This window comes from Taeniopygia guttata, chromosome 7 (assembly GCF_048771995.1).
Source record: "Taeniopygia guttata chromosome 7, bTaeGut7.mat, whole genome shotgun sequence".
NCBI classification, from domain to species: Eukaryota; Metazoa; Chordata; class Aves; order Passeriformes; family Estrildidae; genus Taeniopygia; species Taeniopygia guttata.
Window position 1 is genome coordinate 19,866,160 of NC_133032.1, and position 19,639 is coordinate 19,885,798.

A 19,639-nucleotide genomic window follows, 5' to 3' on the forward strand; every position below is an offset into this window, starting at 1 on the left:
AAAAAGCTGGTAGCAGAGTAGAGAACTGATAGCTGAGGGAAGAAAGCACGTCAGACCACAACTTGGGTTTAATAGCATTAGGGCTCGCTTTGATCAGGAAACAATGCCAGTGCTCCTGTACAGACTGGTTTTGTCACAGAGCCAGCACAACTTCAAACAGTCTGGCTGGCAAAGGCTCTTCAACTTATGTCAAAGTGTTCAGTCTTCTTGAAGCATTGGAATATGGGTAAACATTAGGACAAACTTCTGTGTATCTAAATTTTCTATGTATTTGCTGTTTCCAGCTCCCCTTTTTGCTTTGTTGCCTGTTTTGACTTCCTTGCTTTTAATGTAAATGTTATTCTGTGTTTAGAAATACAGCTGCCTTTTTGGGCTTTGCAAATCTCATTTCAGGGTATGTTATCACTGCAAAAGCAATATAAAACATACCTTCCCAGCATAGCACAGTACATCTGAGCTTACTGAATGCTGGAAATCATAATTTGAAGAAAAGAAATCTGTACCTGTCTCTGAACAAGGAAGGTACTCAGAGCTTGTGTTTGGGCATGAGTAGTTTTGCTTTCTCATTCCTAGCTGGTTTTTGGTTAGCCAGAAATAATCCATGCCTTTCAGTTTACTGTCACTTCCCCGGAGTTCTGCTGAGATGTCTCATGGGCAATCTCAGTATTTAGTGCAGGAGCAAACAGCACAGCCAGGTGAGTGGTGAGAGGAAAATCTGTCCTTATACCTTTGTCAATTCCATGACAACCCAAAGTAGTTGAGGTTTTAATGCTAAATTGATTTTAGACAATCCCAGACTTTCTCTGCACAATAAATCTCATTACCACAGACAGATGTGCTTTTCTGCTGATGCAAACTGTACCAGCAACACATTCTTGATGGGATTAATATGAGTCACTTTGCCCAGTATTAAGGTTTGTGACTAATATTAGTTGGATCACTCTTCTAGGTGAATGAGTAAGTTTGGGTTTAGATCTAATGATCACAGTTTTTTTTTCTTCCAAGACAAAATAAACTGAGCTCAAGAAAAGACCTACTTAGTAGGAGGCATGTGTTTCTGAGCATTGTCAAACAGTTCTGCTATACTTTCTCAGGGAAAAATCTCAGCAGAAAACTCTTGGTCTCAGAGTGCATGGAAACTGATATGTTTTTCAAACTATTGAGATTCTGGTAGGACATACTGCTTACTTTAGTCCAAGAACTAGAGAGTGAGTAAGCCAAATAGCAGCTGTTTTCAATTGCAAATTTAGGTTTCTAATGTGGTAATAGAGTATTCAGAAAAGCAGTACATGAATAAAAACTGTCATTTGCTGTACTTTTTTGTCAAAGTACTTAGCCTCTCTATATGCTAAATGTATATGCCATTTAAGCATTTTGTCTCTTTTTATATTGGTCCAGGAGTCTGTGGAGGTATTTCAGTAAGCAATGAAAAACATTTGTGTCCCCTCACAGCAGAGGGCTGGTATAGCCCAGTGCAATTACTGACGGCACCAGGATGTTCGCAGTCTAGGCACATCTTGTCAAGGCAGTGAGGGCCTTCGTGTGCTTTCAGCCTGTGCTGGAAATGACTGTCTGACACAGTCAAACAATGAAATATGTAAAGTAAACATTGTGTAAGCCCTAATGGGTGATAGGGGTTCTACAACAGAGATAAAAATGTCTGTGCTTGAAAATACCCTGCTGTTTGCAGGATGACGCATGACTGCAAATGTTCCGTGGCAAACAGCATCCCTTTTTCTTGACTATATACACTAGGCTCACATGCTTTTTCATTTGAGTTACTCTGAATTTATTCTACTGCTCAGATCCACTGAATTCCCTGGGACAAGGCACAGCAAAAGTTCCTCACACATATGCAGTATGAATACAGACTCCATAAAACCTAAAAGGAAAGCTCAAGGACTTAAAAAAAAAAAAAAAAAAAAAAGAGAGAAAAATATCAAGAGCCTGTTCTTGAGCTCTTCTTTATTCAGCCCAGAAGAAATAGCTCACAGGCTCCAGAAAGAAACAAAGAAACAATGAATTTTAAAAAGGGATTTTTTTCATCATTCATGAAAACACTCCATTTCATGAAGATGCTCCATTTCCATGAGAGGATGAGGATTTTACTGTCATCACTTGTCAGAAGAGTTGTCACGCTCTCTGCAGTGCAGTAAGGACAGCAGGCCTGACTTGGTTGGGATGCAGTGAGCAGCGCTGTGCCCAGACTGAGGGTTATCACCAAAGCAGCCAGCTGCATTTTCACAGTTCTTGCGGTCCTGAACACACACAGTAATTCACAAATATAAACATTCCCTGAGAATATTTTAGCAATTGTGTAAATCTTATAGTGTGAAACAGTAGGAAACATGTACTGTTTCATAGAGAGGCCAAAAGAGTCTGGGCTGTCTCTTCAGTCATTAACAGTGAAAGGTCTGACAGCTACACAGGGACAGTCAAAACAAAAAGCTGTTGGGCATATTCTGGTCAAAATTCACTTATTTTACTGAATTTTTTTGTGTTTATTTTTATCCATGCTTCTTCATTTTCAGTGTTTATTAATTGACTGTACAGGTACATTTTACATGAACTAGTTTCTCCTAGTTGACTGAAGTGAGTAAATTTAGTCAAAACAAGAACGCGTCCCTCACATTCACCAGATCCTACTGTCCCTCTGTGAGATGGGGTATTCCAGGGTGCAAACACTGCCTGGGAAAGCTCTGGAGGATGGAAAAAGGGGTTGGATATTCACAACCAAGACTCAGATTTGTGCCTACATCAGAGAAGTGGTGCAGCTGAGAGGACATGAAGCCAAAACCCCAAAAGCTTTACTTGCTCCCAGTATGGATGGAATTGCATTAATCCATTACTCTTGTTCCAGCCTTGAATACCCAAGAAATGAATTGAAATAGTTTTTTATTTACCAGCTAAACTCCTGATGTGTGCCATGATTTTACTTGTTCCTCCTGCTCCCTGCCTCCCATTGGTTTTGTGTTGGAAGGGTCAATGTCCGTGGAACTTTCTGAATGTGATATTTTTAGAGGCTGAACTTTGTACTCTTCATCTGTTTTCCTTGTTCCTTATACAAAAGCACCATAGAAACAGCCTTCTTGCACCCCAGGAGATTATTTGCAAATTATTTTTAATATACATGGCTTCACGTTACAGCTCTCCAGCTGCTTGGTCATTCAGCTCAGGCCTGATAAGCTATTGGAATGTTTACACTTGTTATCACCTCTGTGTATACAGCAGACAGAGCCGTGCCGTGGGTAGGGAATAGCAGTGGGCATGGCTGCCTGACCTGCTGAGGAAGTCAGCTGCACAGATCTTAACTTCATTGCATTCATAAGGCTAAATATTTTGCTAGAGGAAAATATTTTACAGATTTGCACTGTTCCAAATATTTATGCACCTCATATAGCTTGTTTTGCTGAGAGTTTGGAATAAATGGTGAGTTTTCCAGTTAAAAAATGAAATGCTTAAGTGTAGTTACTTCTTGTAGCTAAAATACTTAAGCTATATTTAATACAACTACATGAGCATACAATTTGGGGTGTTGATGGCATTTTAAAATAAGACTTTGGATCAAAATAAGTCTAGTTTAGCCTGTGGCAAAAATTCTGCTTTTTTTGTGGGAAGGGGTGTTTAATGGAAAACAATTCAAAGAATATTTGAAATTGAGTCTATTTAAACATCATAAGATAAAATTTTTAAAATAAGAATGTAAAGATATGTTTTTTTTGAGATTATGTTTAAATCAAACTTCAGTAATGTGCTAATACTGGTATTTTCAATGCATTTTTTTAGTTCACATCAGGTAATAAACTAAAATCCATTAATAGATGTTTCAGCCTTGCTGAGGGGAAAAGAATACAACACAGGTTTTTTCTGACCTCTGCTATTTAGTACTTAATGCAGCCCTCATTTACCGTGGTGACGTGTGCAGAATAAATAGATAATGCAGATAGATGAGAGAGAATCCAGCTTTTAGCACTAACCTCATTATGTTCAGAATATTGGGAAGGGGTTGCACTTAAAGCATCAATCAAGGTAGCCCATTTATTGAGCTTTTAGAGACAGAATTTAACTCTTTGTATGGCATAACTGAAGTTGAAACTTGACTTCAAAATGCATCAAAAGTGGGAATTTAATGAATCTGGACCTAAACCTAGCAGAGACCAAACAAATTTAACCTATCAGTCCTGAAAGACTTTGTCAATTGTAGAAGGCTGCAGAAACTCAGTGAGAGTGCAGGGAGCTGAAGAGCTTTGCTTTCCTGTGAGTCTGATCTGCCTGTGTCATCAGCTGGTGGAAACAAGATCTGATGTACCAGTCGAGTCTCTTTTTACAGTAACCAAAGCAGTTCTGGGATAGAATTTAGCTTTATGTCTATTGAAAGCTCTGTTTTCTTCTTCTCCCCTTCATAGCTTCCTCTTTCTGTGTCTGTATCTAAAATCGCTTCTGATTTTTTTCTCAAATGTCTTCACTGGAGGATCACGAGACTATCAGAGTAACAGAATGAAGCACAGTGACCAGCTCCTTCTTTGTTCATGTTTTCCATGGGATACCCAGCATGCAGATGTCCCATACCAATATCTTGGTGTTATTCATCTTGTGAAACCAAATGGCACTAACAGAGTCAGCAGTGTTAAGTAGATGAAGGAGCATTGTAGGGGTTGTGATTTTTACCTGAGACCATGTCCTTAGTTCTGATGAGACAAGCAAAGTCACACAGAAAATGAACATGAGCAAGGCAGATGGAAAGTTCAATATAGCAGTGAGCTCAATTGCACCCTACAGTATGGCTTATCCTGGAACCTGGACACCCCATAATCCACACATGGCTGCACTGAGCTTCCAGCACTCATGTAGGGATAGCATCCCTTCAAGTCTTTCTGAAGTTCCCTGCCATAGCTGTTCTCAGGTAGCGGTAGAAAGCAAAGCTTTGGATCAACCTGTCCTGCTCTTTCCTTGGCCACCTCCACAGGGTAGCTTCTCTGGGATCAGCTGAAACACTTGTTCTGCCTTTTCCATTTTCTATTAGGATCTGCGGGACAGCTGCAGAATCAGGGAGCCATTTAATCTAAAAGCCCAGTTGGTTTGAGAGCAACACTTTAGTATTACTAAGTGCTAGTTTGTATCCTTTTCTCTTCCAAGTGGAATTGTACTAATGAACTCAAAGGAAGGGGCAGGGGAGGGGGATGGAGCTGGGTAGGGAGAATAAAGAGTTTCTCCTTTAAAGAATTGTGACCTGAACGATTTTTGATCCTGACCAACATTAGGTTTTTACTGTCTTTGAAATACAGTAGGCAGCAAACAGGCTGTTACTGTTAAGAGGTGTGCTTTCAAGCCCCCTGGTTTGTGACTCAGGCTTTAATGTGTTCAGCATATCCCATAGGAGCATGTGGCTCATTCCAAAGGACGGTGTTTCTGACTGTGATAGTAAGGATGGAGATGCATGAAACAAAAGCCACAATCCCCTCTGTCTCTGGTATGTAGTAAGGTTAGTAGAAATTCTGAAAAATGCTTTTGGAAATTGCAGCTGATTTATTCTGAGCTAAAGATGATTGCCCTGGGCTGTTCTAGCCCTCCTAGTTGTGCTTAAGGCAAGAATGAGATTATGGATTATGGTTTTGCTGACTCTTTGAAAGCTTGGAAAACCCAGCAATGGCTTTGCAAAACTGATATTTGCATCTTCTTTTTTTGTAAAAAAGGGTCCTAACCCCCAAGAAGAACTATTATTAGTAGCTGACTTGATTCCCATGTAAGATGATACATGTATGTGAGGAACTCCCTGCATGTGCATTCTAACCACAAGCAAGCCACAAGCAGTTGGCCAGGACTAGCTTTACAAAGCATTCTTACTGAAACCCTTGAGGTATTATTCCAAAAGGAACAAAATTGCTAGGACAGCAATAATAATCACTGGCTAACAAAAAATTTTATTGTTCTGTATGTTTTCTTCTCCCATGGCAAATGTCAAACACATTCACATAGGATACATTTTAAATGGTTTTATGAGCTGTAGCATGCTAAGAAATGTTTGGATGGGGTTTCTTTGGTTGTGGCTACTGCTGCTGGTTTTTATTTTAGAGCTTGGAATATTCCTACAGCTCCCAGCCAAGAAAGGAACCACTCGCAGTGATGACATTTGCAGCTGTAACGCTGATACAAAGACTGTGATCGGTAGGTCAATTATGAGCCATTTTCCATCACAACAGATCCCTGTGCATGAAGTTATTAGAAAATGGTTTCAAAGTTTATCCTGGGAATTGCTAGCACTATATTTCTGGTAATAATGAATTTTACTTCAAGATCTTTGTCTCAGTATTGTATTTAGATCTTCAGCCTCTTCAGTCATTTGAGCATAGACTGAGGCTAAAACAAGTAAGCAGATGGAAAGTAGCACTTTACTAATACTATGCAGTGTTACTGATGGACTCACAGCCCTGGGTAGCTCTATGCTCAAGGTACTTTTCTTCCTCCTGTATTTGAAAGTACTTAATTACACCATTAAATCTTTTCACAACCAATAACAGTTTTATGGCTTCATCAATGTAAAAAAATAATTGCAAGATGCTTGGGAATTTTTTGACTATGAGTGTTTGGTACATTTGGTTAAGCAATAGCAATCATTAAAAAAAAAATTAGAAGTCTGGCAGTTTGTTTTACCTGGGGACACTCATTGCAGACTCATGTTTCTGATCTTTGAACCTCTTTCTCTGAGTATTTGACAGCTCTCGACAGCTCTGGCCTTCTAACTTCTCAAAACTCTTTTTTATCTCCACTGCTCTCCTATTTCCTTCATGTGAGTCTTGTCTCTCACTGCCAGGTTTCAGGCCAGGTGAGAGTATGCTGTGAGTGTGGAAACTGCCCTTGGTCCATACAGCAAAGATGCAGTTTTTAGTGATGTCTGTCGTGTCAGAATAGCCCCTATGTCAATGTAACCTCATAATGAGGTGAGTTCTCCTTCTACACAGCCAGACAACTTTGAGACAACATTTTGTGACTTAGGTCTACTTTGCAGTCTTTGTCCTTTGCCTCGTTCAGTGTGTCTGTGAAAGTCTAATTTTCTAAGGTTTCCTTGTAGCTTAGTTTGTCTTTCTAGCACTGTTTGGGGTGCCCAGAAAATATGGCTGTCCAGTTCCCTTCTGGTTCATTCCAGAAAATCTGTATCATCCTGGTTTACATTTATTTGCTGCAAGAATAAGGGATTTTTTCTAATATGTGTTTCAATCTAAATGGGAGATTTTAATCATTCTAAGTAGCTGTTTATAAAAGGGTCAGATGTAGACCATCACATATCTTTAAGTCTTACTTTACTAATTTTGAAACCTGAGTTTACCAACAGCTTTCCCAATAGACCGAGGATTTTAAATTTCACATCAGTAATCTCAGCAGTTTTCTTCTGTTTGTCTCATTTATTTTTACTTATTTGAATAGACTTACCTGGACCTTCAATGGTGTAGTGAATATTGAGGTGACTGTTATTACTTAGCTTAGAAAATGAGCAAGAGTTTTGACTAGGAGGCAATTTATGTATGGCTGAAGTTCTTTCCCAGTTGTACTAACTCTAGAACTATTTAGTAAATGAGAAGGTATTTTGCCTTTTCTCTTTGTTTTTTTATCAGTTCATGCTGTATATATAGGAAAAAATGCTGACTTTTAAGTCGATGGCAAAATTTGCTGTTGCTTATGAGCTAATAAAGCCAGTGACAAAATGATTGTCTTTCACTTCTCTCCGACATTCCCCTTTGCCCAGTTTGCTTTGCTGGTGCAGGATTTGCACTGAGCATGTGTTGAACTCCTGTGGGACTCATTTTGCCTGTGACACCCCTCAGCTCCCCTTAACACCCAGCAGAACCAGGCACTGATGAACTCCTCTTTGCCAAGGGTCAGACCATAGCAGACACCTCTGATTTCTGATGCTTAACTCTGCCATGCTGGAAACAGAAAGAAATATTTTGCTGTTAAATAAGTGGTTACTCTTTGGGATGAGTAAATTTTAGGGAGCTTCAAAGCAATGTATAGGCAAACCCTGATCCAGAGTTTCTGCCTGTGGTGACAACATGTGGTGCTGCCAGGGGCTCCTCCCAGCTCTGATGCCAGGAGTCCACACTGGTCAGCTGCAAGTTACATGAAAAGTTTGGCTCAGAGTCACTCCTGGAAATTTAGTCAGAGAATTTTGTCTGGTCCAGAAAATGTCTCACCCGAGAGATCAAAAGAAAAAATAAAACACTTACCTCCTCCTGGGTAATCTTATTTAGTCAGTTATTCTTTGGAAGCCGTCTCCATTGCCTTCACCAAAAATGAGTTTGTGCTGCTTAGAAAGCAACTAGATGAAAACATATTCAAGCATTGTTTATATTGTGAATTAAAGCCAATCTTTACATTAGTTGTAAAACAGAATGTTTATTTCATGCATGTTTCTCCCTGCATTGATTACCTCTCTGGGAAAACCTGCCATCTCTGGAATTGTCCCCATATCCAGGACTTCACATCAGGAATTCTGTTCCCAGTGCCTTGTTCACCTGACCCTCTCTCATGCAGTTGAACAGGGCCTCTTATGTTTCAGAAAAAGAAAATTCTGCATGGAACTATTCTTTTCATGACAGGTTTTTCCACAAAATCCATTTCATGTCCAGTCATTCAAAGCCAGGACAGATCAGAATAAAGCCTTACAGAACTGGCAGCAATTGGAAGGCCACAAATTCAGGCAGAAATACATCAAGACAAGAGGCAGACAAGTAAGTCCTTTTTTAAGAAAGGAGAAAATAATCAAGTTTTAATTCTCTTTCAAAATATATTTTGAGGAGCTATACTTGATTTATGGTACTTTTTAGAATTTGTATTATATTAATATTTATCATATATTTTAGGGAAGGAGAATGAAAAATTTAGAACAAAAATGCTTAGGAGAAGGATGATTTTTGTTCTTGTTGTAATAATTCATGATTGCTCTGTGGTAAGGCTACAGACCTGATTCATCACTCTTGTATTCTAATTTCATGCCAGTGAAATGAGACTGATTTCCATGAGTCTGGCATTAAGCTGGAATAACAAGATGGTGAATCAGGCAGTATAATTCCTTTCTGAGAATTATATAATCTAAACAAATACATTCAGATTGTTTGTAATGTCTCCACCTTCTTCCAAAATAGATTATGTTTACCAGAATGCAAGTTTTAAAGAAATTTTGATCTGTGTAGCTTGTGAAAGGTGGTTTTATTTCATATTCTTATGGCTGAGCAGCTTAAAGTCAGAGATGTTTGGATTCGATGATGCTGTGTGCATCAGGAGGAAAACAATGATTGTTCTTTTCATTTAGTGGCTGACTTTGGGCACCATGAGGAAGGATTTGGTCTAACAAAGGAGATTTCAGCCCCTACTCTCAGTTCTAGTAATGGCTACTTGAAAGTTGAAGGTGGGAAATACAGGGTTGTTTAAAAATGTGATCTACCTGGGAAAAAAGATTTCAATGTCCAAAGAGCAGACTCATTTGGCCTGCAGCATTTTAATGAAGTGCGAGGGGCTGGTTACAGACTGGAGCCACTTGGGAAAAGCTGTGCTGTGACCTGTGAGACAGAGGGACAAGAGGTCCCTTAGTGACAGCGCTGCAGCGAAGTGCAGTGCGGGACCTTGCCCAAACTGAGCTGCAGGCGCCTGACAGGGTAGGCATGCAAATGCCTCTGTGTACAGCAAATTCCTCTCTGCCCTATGTTTTCATTAATGCTTGCTATACAAATCTTGTTATTAGTGCTCCTCAAGGGCCGGGCAGTAATTTAGCTGCTGATTAGTGAGTGGGATGCAGCAGCACAGCGCAGCACAGCACTTGCTCTCCCTTGCCAGCACTGGAGTGAGGAGGGGAGCAGAGCTCAGCCCCGCTGCCACAGCAGCTGCATTCCGGACTCTGATGAGCTGCTCTGCAATGGGAATAGTTTCAGAAACATACACTCACTCCAGGAGGGCTTACCAGGATATTTCTTTGTAATTAAATGTAATGACATCTAAACCCGTAGTCAAGTTCTCATTGATAAACACTGGCAAATAAAAACCAGCAAGCGAAAATCAAACAATTATCTATGTAAGAATTTTTATTATGGTCTTTTCTGATTTTTTTTTCCTTTTCCTACCTCTGTGGTTTAGTAAAAAGTGATGCGATGCTAGCTGATGTGGCAATGTGTAATTAGGACTCTGGCAAAAAGAAAGCATTACATGTTTTTTGATCTTGCTATGTCTTCTAGAAGAAAGGAAAAGTAGTTGTGATAGCAGAAAAACCAAATATTATGTCGGTCTGTTTCTAAATCAGAGTTCAGTGAGCTTGTTTTAACAAATACCAATGACTAATACAGATGGTGGTGGTCAAACACCAGTAAACTGGCTGATCGAAAAGTATTTATTTTCTTTTACTAATGGTGAAATTGAAATGTGAAATGACTGAAACGTAATTTTCAAAAATTTCATCTTATTCTGCCATTAAATAGCAGGAGAATGAAGGATTATTTTCTGGTTTTAGTTTCTAAAATTGCCTGAGCACAAATCTATCAGCCCCCTGTGATTTTTATCTGCTCAGCTATGTTTTCCCAAGGAAAATTCCAAACTCTCTACAAGAAGCTTTCTCCAACAATTATACCAGCCTCTTACTGAGTTTCTTTTGTGTAAAAACTGGCCTCTCTGACCTATTCTGTTTCTCCAGTGCCTGACTGAAACCCCACAGAAAAGGCTTTTATTTGCTCTTGCTGAGGGGAAAGCAAGCAAGGCACTTATCTGGATGAGATAAGCCTTTGCTGGATGAGACCACTGCAGAGCCCATGGGTGATATCAGAGGCCAGCTCTTCTAAAACAGGTCACCTCTTGCCCTGCATGGCTGCTCCAAGTGCATTAACATTATCCAGGGGGAGAAGCAAGGCAGATGAACTTTGATCTCACTCTAAAACGACCACAAATCTTCCCTCAGCACAGACCTGACGTTTGCACAGCAGTGGAGATGGTGGAAGAAGTGATCTGCACCGCCAAGCAGATTTCAGTCCAGCTACAATCAGCCTCCTTCCTTTGGGTTCTTCTCTGGCTCCAAATGAGGACACCTTTGGGGGAGCTCAGCTCCTTGGATCAGCTGGGCAGGGGGATGTGCCAATATTCAAAGAGCTCTGCTAACAGCCCTGTTGGGAGACAACCACCCTGGTGCTTCTTCAGCCTATTTCAGCAACATAGTGGGGCCACGTCTTGCAGGTTTCCCTGCAAGTGGGTGAGATTAGGCTAAAGGTTAGAACTCTGATTCTGAAGGGGTCTGTGCAGGCAGATGGGCTCTCAGAAGTGGCTTTCCTTAAAAAACTAAGGTTTTGGTTCAGAAAGTCTGTGCACATATCTGGATTGATGGGAATACCCTTTAGACTGAACTTTTCATTGCATATTTATTTATCTGAGGATACAGAAAAAAGCCTTAAATCTTGTTTATTATTCCAGGTGATGCTCCAGCCTACATGAGGTAAGGCTCACATTAGGCTCAAACATTATTCACCCAGGATAATGGGTGAATAAGGGAAAGTCCTCACTACTTTTTCCTCAGCATGTATGTAAAGAAGTTTCTAAAAAAGCTCCAGTCTTGGTTTTACTTGCCTCCACTTGGATATGTACAAACCCATTCTCAGGTCTCCATATAATTTCTATTATGCCTCCTTAAAAAAATAACCACAAAAACTGTCAAGAAATTACTTGACTGATTAGAGTCCTGTTAGTAATTAGAGCAGCCTAGAATAAGTTAAACTGGAAAAAAGCTGTAGGTTCAGATTTGGAATACAATGCAGTTATGTTGTGTTCTGTGAACAATGTTATGGTCTGTGAGGAAGGAAAATGGAATATAATTTTCTTCCCTTCTGGCCCCAAAAAGAGAGCAAATTTGTAGAAAGAAATTACCTACTGAGGGCTAGGAGTTTGTTTCACATATAAGAGAAATAGCTGATATCTTCACACTCTCCATGATATAATTGCTAACTTATAAACATGAAAAATGAATTTTTCATTCTGTATAACTATGATTTTTTTTGTGAGCCGAGCCCTGCCTGCACAGTAGTCATCGGAGTAGACAAACCAGATATTTCATTCTGCCCTGTCAATATCACATTCTGATATTTGTGATTTAGCTTCTGATTATTTCCTGACCCTTCTGAAGATGAATTTATGCTCTAAACATTCACTAAAGAAATTCAGTTTGTAATTGCCAATGTATTTGAGATGAATTTGAGGGTGGGAGATGCATGGCTTGTTTGACTTCCATTGGTGGAAATGTCTGATTTGTAGTTGGTAACGGATGTTTTTTCTTACCTTGTACCTTCAATTCTCACAATGAAATCTGTTGTCACAGAGATTTTCTACATGATCTCTTGATGCAGGGAGAGCACAAATTCTTACTGTCATTTACTCTCACAAGGATGCTTCCTAGTAAGACTGCTGTAAAAACATGCTTTCATTAAGTTATTTATACTGCTTTATAAAGTAACTTTATGAAGCATTGTAAGTTACACTGGGAAACCCCTCTTTGTCCAAGGAAGAGTATTCACACAATTATCAAAGTAATCCTTCTCTGCCTGTCCAAATACCCGGCCAGGCAGAGAACTCCTGACTGAGCTCCAGCCCACACTGCACTCCAGCTCTTTGCCATCCCTAAATTTCCCCTTTTACTGTTGGTACAATGTCTCTGTCTCTCATTACTACTTCACTTACTCACAAGCTCTTCTATCTTCCTTCCATGGTCCCCTTGCCTTTCTTTTCCTCCTTCTCCTCTGTACATAGAGGGTTTTTTGTTTTATCCTCTCTGCCTCAGTCTATGTCATTCTGGGATTTAGGCTTCCCTTATTCTTATTCCTTGTCACCTCTCCTTAAAAATCTATATTCTTGATTGAATCTTATCCATCAAAATACCTGTCAAAAATTAGCATGTGATGCTCCTTCTGTCCTCAAAAAGAAACTTGTGTCAAAATGTACCCAACCTTCATCTCCAGCCAGCTGTACCTTTCCCTTCATCTCACAACTCACGTGAAACACTTCATGACTCCTGCCTGGAGTTTGTATCTGTCAGTCTCAGGTTACTTTCAGATCTCTCTTTACTGATTTGGAAAACTGTTTGTTGATGTGATTTTACAGGTTCTTCTTAAATGTCCACATTGTCTGATGCTTCTTATTGGCACTATTTGCCCTGTGGATATGAATGGTTTCTCTAACTCCACACAGGACCAGTCCTTATTCCCAAAGCTGCCTGTCATATAAAGGCTGCTGGGTGAAAGGAAAGGTCACGAATGTTCTGGCAATTTTAATGTCACATCACTCAGAACACTAAATGTGCGAGCCCAAAGGGCTGGAGTTCTGCACATTCTCAGGATCAAGACCTGAAACAACCAAAGCTACTGATGTCAGCTTTTTTTCCTTATGCAAGTGTCAGCTTGGGTTTACAAAATATATTTTTAATCTGGGCAAATTTAGATTTTCAGGAAGGAATGGGACGTAACTTACTCTTCATTGTTCTTTGCTGAAAGTCCCTGATTTATTCAAATTTCAGCATTCAAGCTAAATCCAGTATCCTGCATTAAAAAAAAAAAAAAAAAAAAAAAGTCCAGTGTTGGCTCATTGATGTGTTGGTATGCAACCAATAAGGAAGGCTGCAAGCACATAAATAATCACCCATTTAGTCAGCCTGACTTCATACCCCAAAGTGTTTTATGGACTGGGATAGACACTTCTATACTGAAATAGATACTGTTATACTTATTTACAGGTAGGGAAGTCCAGGAGGACATCAGTGACCTTACCAAAGTTCATGCAAATGTCAATGGCAGGAAACTCCTGATTGTCTTGTCTAATTCTATATCTGGGGGCTCATGCTTTAGTAATCAGCCCTGTTTTCAATTGCACTTTTTAACCTTGAGTATGAATGATTTGAATATCTTTCAGAGAGAGATATTGAGAAATACTTATATTGAAAAATCTGGTTAAATAATGTTTGCAAGATGCACAGAGACAATGGTAAAGAATGCAATAGAAAATCAGTCGATCCAGCTGCATGGACTGGCTTGTCCCCTCATACACAGCATACCACAAGAGGCCAATATGTAAAGAATAAGTCAGATGAAATGATACTGCCTAGGCCTAATTCTTTGCTCAGACCTATGGTTACAGATTGGTCCCACCTCAGTGAAAATTACACACTGATATCTGCAAATGGAAAATTTTAGAAGGCCCATTGCAACAGTGAGAGATTGATGTCTATGTTTTTCATGACATTTTATTTTAGAGCTCCAAACTATTGTGTATCAAATATCCTGCATGATCTTTGTCAAATATTTGTGAAATCATCAGCAGAAGAGAGATACTTTCTGGCCATTAACCACATGAAGACAACAGCAGCGAAATAATTAACTCATACAAAAACTGGTTATGTGCTGTGGTTAGGAAGAACCTTGAGCCTCCTCTATGTCATACAATCTTAGTTGCTCATACAGGTTCTCAGAGGCACTTAATTTTAATAGAAGTCTCAAGTTTGACAATTCTGCCATACATATAGTCTAAAGCAAATTAGGGCAACAAAAGTAAAAAGTTTCAGGAAAAAAATTGAGTCTGGTAATATCATCCATTTTTTAAGGTGAACGACTGCTCTTTGTTAAGTCTTGTTTTGTTAATTTTACATATTACTGCAAGGCACTTTTCAGTACCAGTATTGGTATATTAGTAACTTAACTGAAGCGAGGTTCTTGTTATTATTTGAGTGCAGTAGAAGTCCTTGTGAGTTTGCTTCACACCATTTACCAACATGACCGTAGAAGAAAGTTCAGTCCCTGGGCAAAGCAGCCCTGAACCCTGAGAGCCCCAGCTGCAGAGCCCGGCTGCCAGCCAGCACACAGGACCTGCTGCTGAAGCAACTCCATCGCTCACTGCTATTCACAGACAAAAATGGGAGTTAAGTGCTTCAGATCCAGTGCTTAAGTCTAAATGCTAATCAGGGCCCCTGGCTTTCTGAGACACACAAATGAGAAAGAAAAGCTGTAAATTAGGAGGTTAATTTCTTATTTACAGCAGTGCTGTAGGTTCATGGCAGAGTTACAAGTGTTAGCACCGATAAACACTTCTGTACTAACTTTTCTCTTTTCATATGTTCTTCTCTAGAAAAAGATGACAAGAGAACAAATATCTCACAGGCAGAGGTAAGTGATGTTGGTTTTTTTTAAGCATATTTATTGCTAAAATAATTATATTGTTAAAAACTCTTGGAAACTCATTAATTCACCCTGTGGATACTTTTATTTGCATTCTCATGCCATCTGCAGTAACACAGCCTTTTAAGAACCATCATTTTCAAAGCAGGGCTGAGTAAAGCTGTGTTGTGCGTTCTGCCAGCCCTCCCTTCCCCCTGTAGCAGGGAGCTGGGAGAGGCAAGCTTCCCCTCTGCCTTGCTGCTGTGCCCTGTTAAAGCACAGCAAAGCCAAGGTGACCCTGCCAGTTCACCCCACCCAAGCGTTGCTGAGGATCTGCAGGTCACTGCTGGGCACAAGCACATTCACACACCTCTCCACTCTCTCCATCGCGTGTCAAGCCTACAGCAGGCAGTGCAGTCATGTCTGCACAGGAGTTGGAAGCTGGCTCCTCTGATCTTGTTTTCTGACCTCCCCTTGCATGGTTCCTCCAATTCCCTGATCTCTTTCTCCTCTCCTCTGTTCAGAGCAGAGGGCAGCACCTTAAATAGCAGCAGGAGGTATTGATTGGTTCAAATTTGAACTCTAATACAAACATATAAAGATTTAGTGGTGTGAGGTTCACCAATTATCCCATAGTGTTTATAAATAGCTTTCTCTTTCCAAAGAAGACAATATTTTATTTATAAATGTTATAATTTTATCCATTGTGATAAGCTAAATTGATAGGATTAGCTCTACTTGTGTGAAACATGTCTCAAATGTTCCATGAAGAAATATATCTGATTAAAATTCATAGTCAATAGATACGCATTTTTAGCAAATGTTTGGGTAATGGCAACATCATTACTACAACTAGAAATTGATAAAATTAGGTGGGAAAAAAAAGCTTGGTTACACACAGTTTTACCTTAACCTTTTGGTTAGGAGTGTGATATGGTGCTTATGTCTTCCAAAGCTAGCTGAGGGTGTACTGTATGAGGCTTTCTTGTCCTTTTTGTTTAGATATAGTTCATGTTGGTATAACATTGACACCAATTTAGCTGCTTTCATTTTGCAAAAGCTGCTATGCTTTAGCACTGAATATACCCCAGTTAGCTTTTTCTAACTAAACATTGATATAATGTTGTAATGCTATTATTACTCTATGTATATTGGTATAATATAATAATGCTATTATTACTCTACATGTAATTTTACTACCATTATTTTGGAGTAGTTTTTCTTTTGTGCATAGATGCAACTCTGGGGCCACAAAAATTTTAGCTAAATACAACACTCAAATGAGGCTCAGTTAAAGGCTGAGTGATTGGCTGCTGAAATTATTGTCTTAGGTTTAATAGGACACATTGAAAAGGGAGGGATTTTCCATTTATTTGTATTAAAATGTATATATTAATATTTCAGTGCTACCTTACACATGCATATAATCCCTGATTACACAGTAATTGGAATGCTGGATAATGTAAACTTTGCAACTATTTTAATATGCGTAGACATTTATTTGCCTTATGAGAATCAATTGCACAGGCTGTTAAAAGCACAGGCTATCCTAATTTTGTGTTCAACAATATTTGTATAGAATGAAGGGTAATTTTCAGTAGTATTGGGTATGTTCTGCCTGGGAGTCATAAAGGTTATCCATTGAACACATATTTTTGTCTTAGTTATCCTGTATACATGACAGCCGGGGAGCAGCATCAGCTGTACACAATATGTTTTTCCCAGAAGCTCTGCTGGGCACTCGGATGGGTGCACACAGGGGGCTGCCACGAGCAGAAAGCTCTCTCTGTGTCTCACTGTCCCTCTCTGTTTTGTCCCCGCAGTCGCAGAGTGCCTCTCCCAAGCAGAGGAAGCAGAGCGTCTTCACCCCACCTGCCCTCAAAGGTACTGTCAGCTCTGCCCAGCCCTGGCTCGGTGGCTCCTGTGGGACCAGAGCAGAGCCACAGGGTCATGCCAGCCATCCCTGCCTCCACACTCTGCTCTTACTGCCTGGCACTGCCCCCTGCCCAATGCTGACCATCTCTCCACCCTCAGCACACAATCTTGCTGCAGCAGCAAATGTATTTGTTTGAGGGAAAAAAAAAAAGTTTTTATGCTTTGATTAGTTTGCTATAACAGATAATGCAATGCCAAACTACAAACAGAGCTTCTTGAATATGTAAATTCTATTGGTGGTGGCTCCATAGAGTTCTCTGTTTCTTATTTGAAACCACCCCCCCATATTCTGCTTCTCATTTCAAGGCAGCTGTGAAAAGGAGAACGAAAACCATGGTCTTGGTATGTGACAATAGGGTGTGTGAAGACCTTCTTGGGAAGATAAGAAAAAATGAGAAGTCTTGATAAAAATTTTGAGGGATAACATGATTTTTAGGAATATGCACAAAAGCAGCAGGAATATCACCTGGGATCAGAACAGCTACATTTAGGTCTTGCCTTTTATGTAGTTCTGAATAGAATTTGACCTGATAGTGATTGCAATGAAGCAAGATCAGTGGTGATTCACCAGCACTTCTGAGTGACACTTGTCAGAGCAGGATTATTTTCAGAGTGCAGTATAAAGGCCATCCTGCCAGGTGTCTCTTGATAGATAATGAATACGTAAATTTCCATTTGTCTTCTTAACATAGTTTATTACCTGACAGAAAAGGTGGGATATCTGATTAGTTGTGTGAAATACTGCTGCTGTCATAAGGTAATCTACCATATCAGCCAGCTCTGTGTATCTCATTCTGTAGCTGCAGTTCTCTAGAACTTGTCCTCAAATAAAATATCACTCAGCTGTCACACAAGACTCCGTTTGCCAAAATAGGCTGAAGTTTGTGTGCTGGTTATTAGAAATACTGTTATAACATCCAATTTCAATATTTTTTCTGGAAGGAAAATGCTTTGCATGGATAGCAATACCTATTGATCTCACTGCTGTATTATTTTGCTGTACAAGCCTAAGCTAAATACTGTGCAAATGAAGTGCAGTGTAAAACAGGTCCTCATAGCTCCTCTCTAGAACTGCATGCCTTAGCATCCTAAATTACACCATAGTCCCAGATACACAAGTAGGCACTTGGAAGTTGATAACCCTTCCTGTAAACAGTCTGGATTGCTCCAGATTTACCATACTGTTACTGTCATAAATGTGATTTTTTAATTTAAAAAATACTTGGCGGAAAATTCATTATTCTTCCTTTTCACTGTTATGAAAGCATGATTTTTTTTTTTGTTTGGACTGATTGTGAGGCCAATATATAGCAATGTGAAATACACAGTGCTATGCAATACACAAGGCTGTTTCTACTGAGAAATATATATTTTTTGTAAAGATTTAAATTTTTCTACTTTTATAGCAGTTGAAGATAACACTATTCAACAGTATTTTCAGAATAATAGGCTTCACAGTTGCACACTCCTCCTCAACTTTGAGCATATATACATATATATATTTCCTGTGCACTGTTTTTCCCCCAGTTTATTCATAATACGGTATTTGACACAGAGTAAAGTAAAAAAATAACATTTTTATAGCCCCTTGTCTGCTCTATACCCTCTGAGGCTGTTACTAATGGAAGCTGGGATAGACTTTAATCTGGTATACCTTGCATTTAAAACTGGTGGAGAAGAGGAACAAATATTTTCATTTGTTAACCTCTGTGGCATTTTAGTAGTTTGTAGCTGCTGTTAACTCAAAGTTCCCAGAAATAAGCCAAACTTGCAGGCAGTGGAACTGTGCTGGAAGCTGAGATAGCAGCTGAGTGCAGAGGGCTGTGGGAAAGCCAAGGGGCCATGGCAGGAGCTTTGCTCTATGCCTGCAGCAAAAAGGGATCAAGAGAAACCATGGGCACAGTTGCACTTCAGCCTGACTCCAAATCTCCAAGTAGCTGAAAATAGTTTTGTAACAGTTTTTGTAAGTTTCTTGAAATAATTACAAATCTGTGTGAGAAAAAGGTTGCTGGTTGCTGGTGTTGATGGCAAGGCAGGAGAGAGAAAGAGGAAATTAGTGTGTATGTTGTGGTTATAGGAACCCATATAAAATGGGAAATTGTTGGCTTGTTGAACAGAGTAAAGTGATGTCAGACAATGGTGATGACTGGTTACATTACCAGAACTATAGTATATGTTACATGAAATATCCAAATATATAGAAATATATGCAATAAACACAGTACTGTTGAGGTTTTACCTATCATGGTAAATATATGGAGATCAGCCTCTTAGTTAAATTGCCCAGATAAGGGGTTCATATTGCCCAGAGAAGCTGTGACTTCCATCCCTGGAAGTGTCCAAGGCCAGGTTGGATGGGCCTCTGAGAAACCTGCTCTAGTGGGCAGTGTCCCTGTCCATGGAAGGGGGGCTGGAATCAGATGGTCTTTAACGTCTCTTCCAACCCAAACCATTCTATGATTCTGTGATTCTATTCTTTTATATATATGGGGGTATATTTTTTTCTCTCTGACATTGCCCTTATTAAACTAATATTCAACATC

The 19,639-nt window shown here is 39.6% G+C and overlaps 1 protein-coding gene and 1 long non-coding RNA gene across 2 annotated transcripts in view; one reads left to right on the forward strand and one right to left on the reverse strand.

Annotated features, from left to right (window-relative positions):
- The window catches only part of PPP1R1C (protein phosphatase 1 regulatory inhibitor subunit 1C), a 46,030-nt gene that overhangs the window by 6,125 nt on the left and 20,266 nt on the right, over positions 1–19,639 (forward strand). The window contains exons 3-4 of the mRNA XM_030277595.4: positions 15,133–15,170; positions 16,985–17,045. Coding sequence (XP_030133455.3) covers positions 15,133–15,170; positions 16,985–17,045 — 99 coding nt within the window. The remainder of the gene's footprint in view (positions 1–15,132; positions 15,171–16,984; positions 17,046–19,639) is intronic.
- LOC140684575 (uncharacterized) lies at positions 1,949–9,806 on the reverse strand. The gene is made up of 2 exons (XR_012057011.1): positions 2,904–9,806; positions 1,949–2,258 (listed from the first exon to the last, which is right to left on the reverse strand). It is a non-coding gene; the product is annotated as an uncharacterized lncRNA (long non-coding RNA).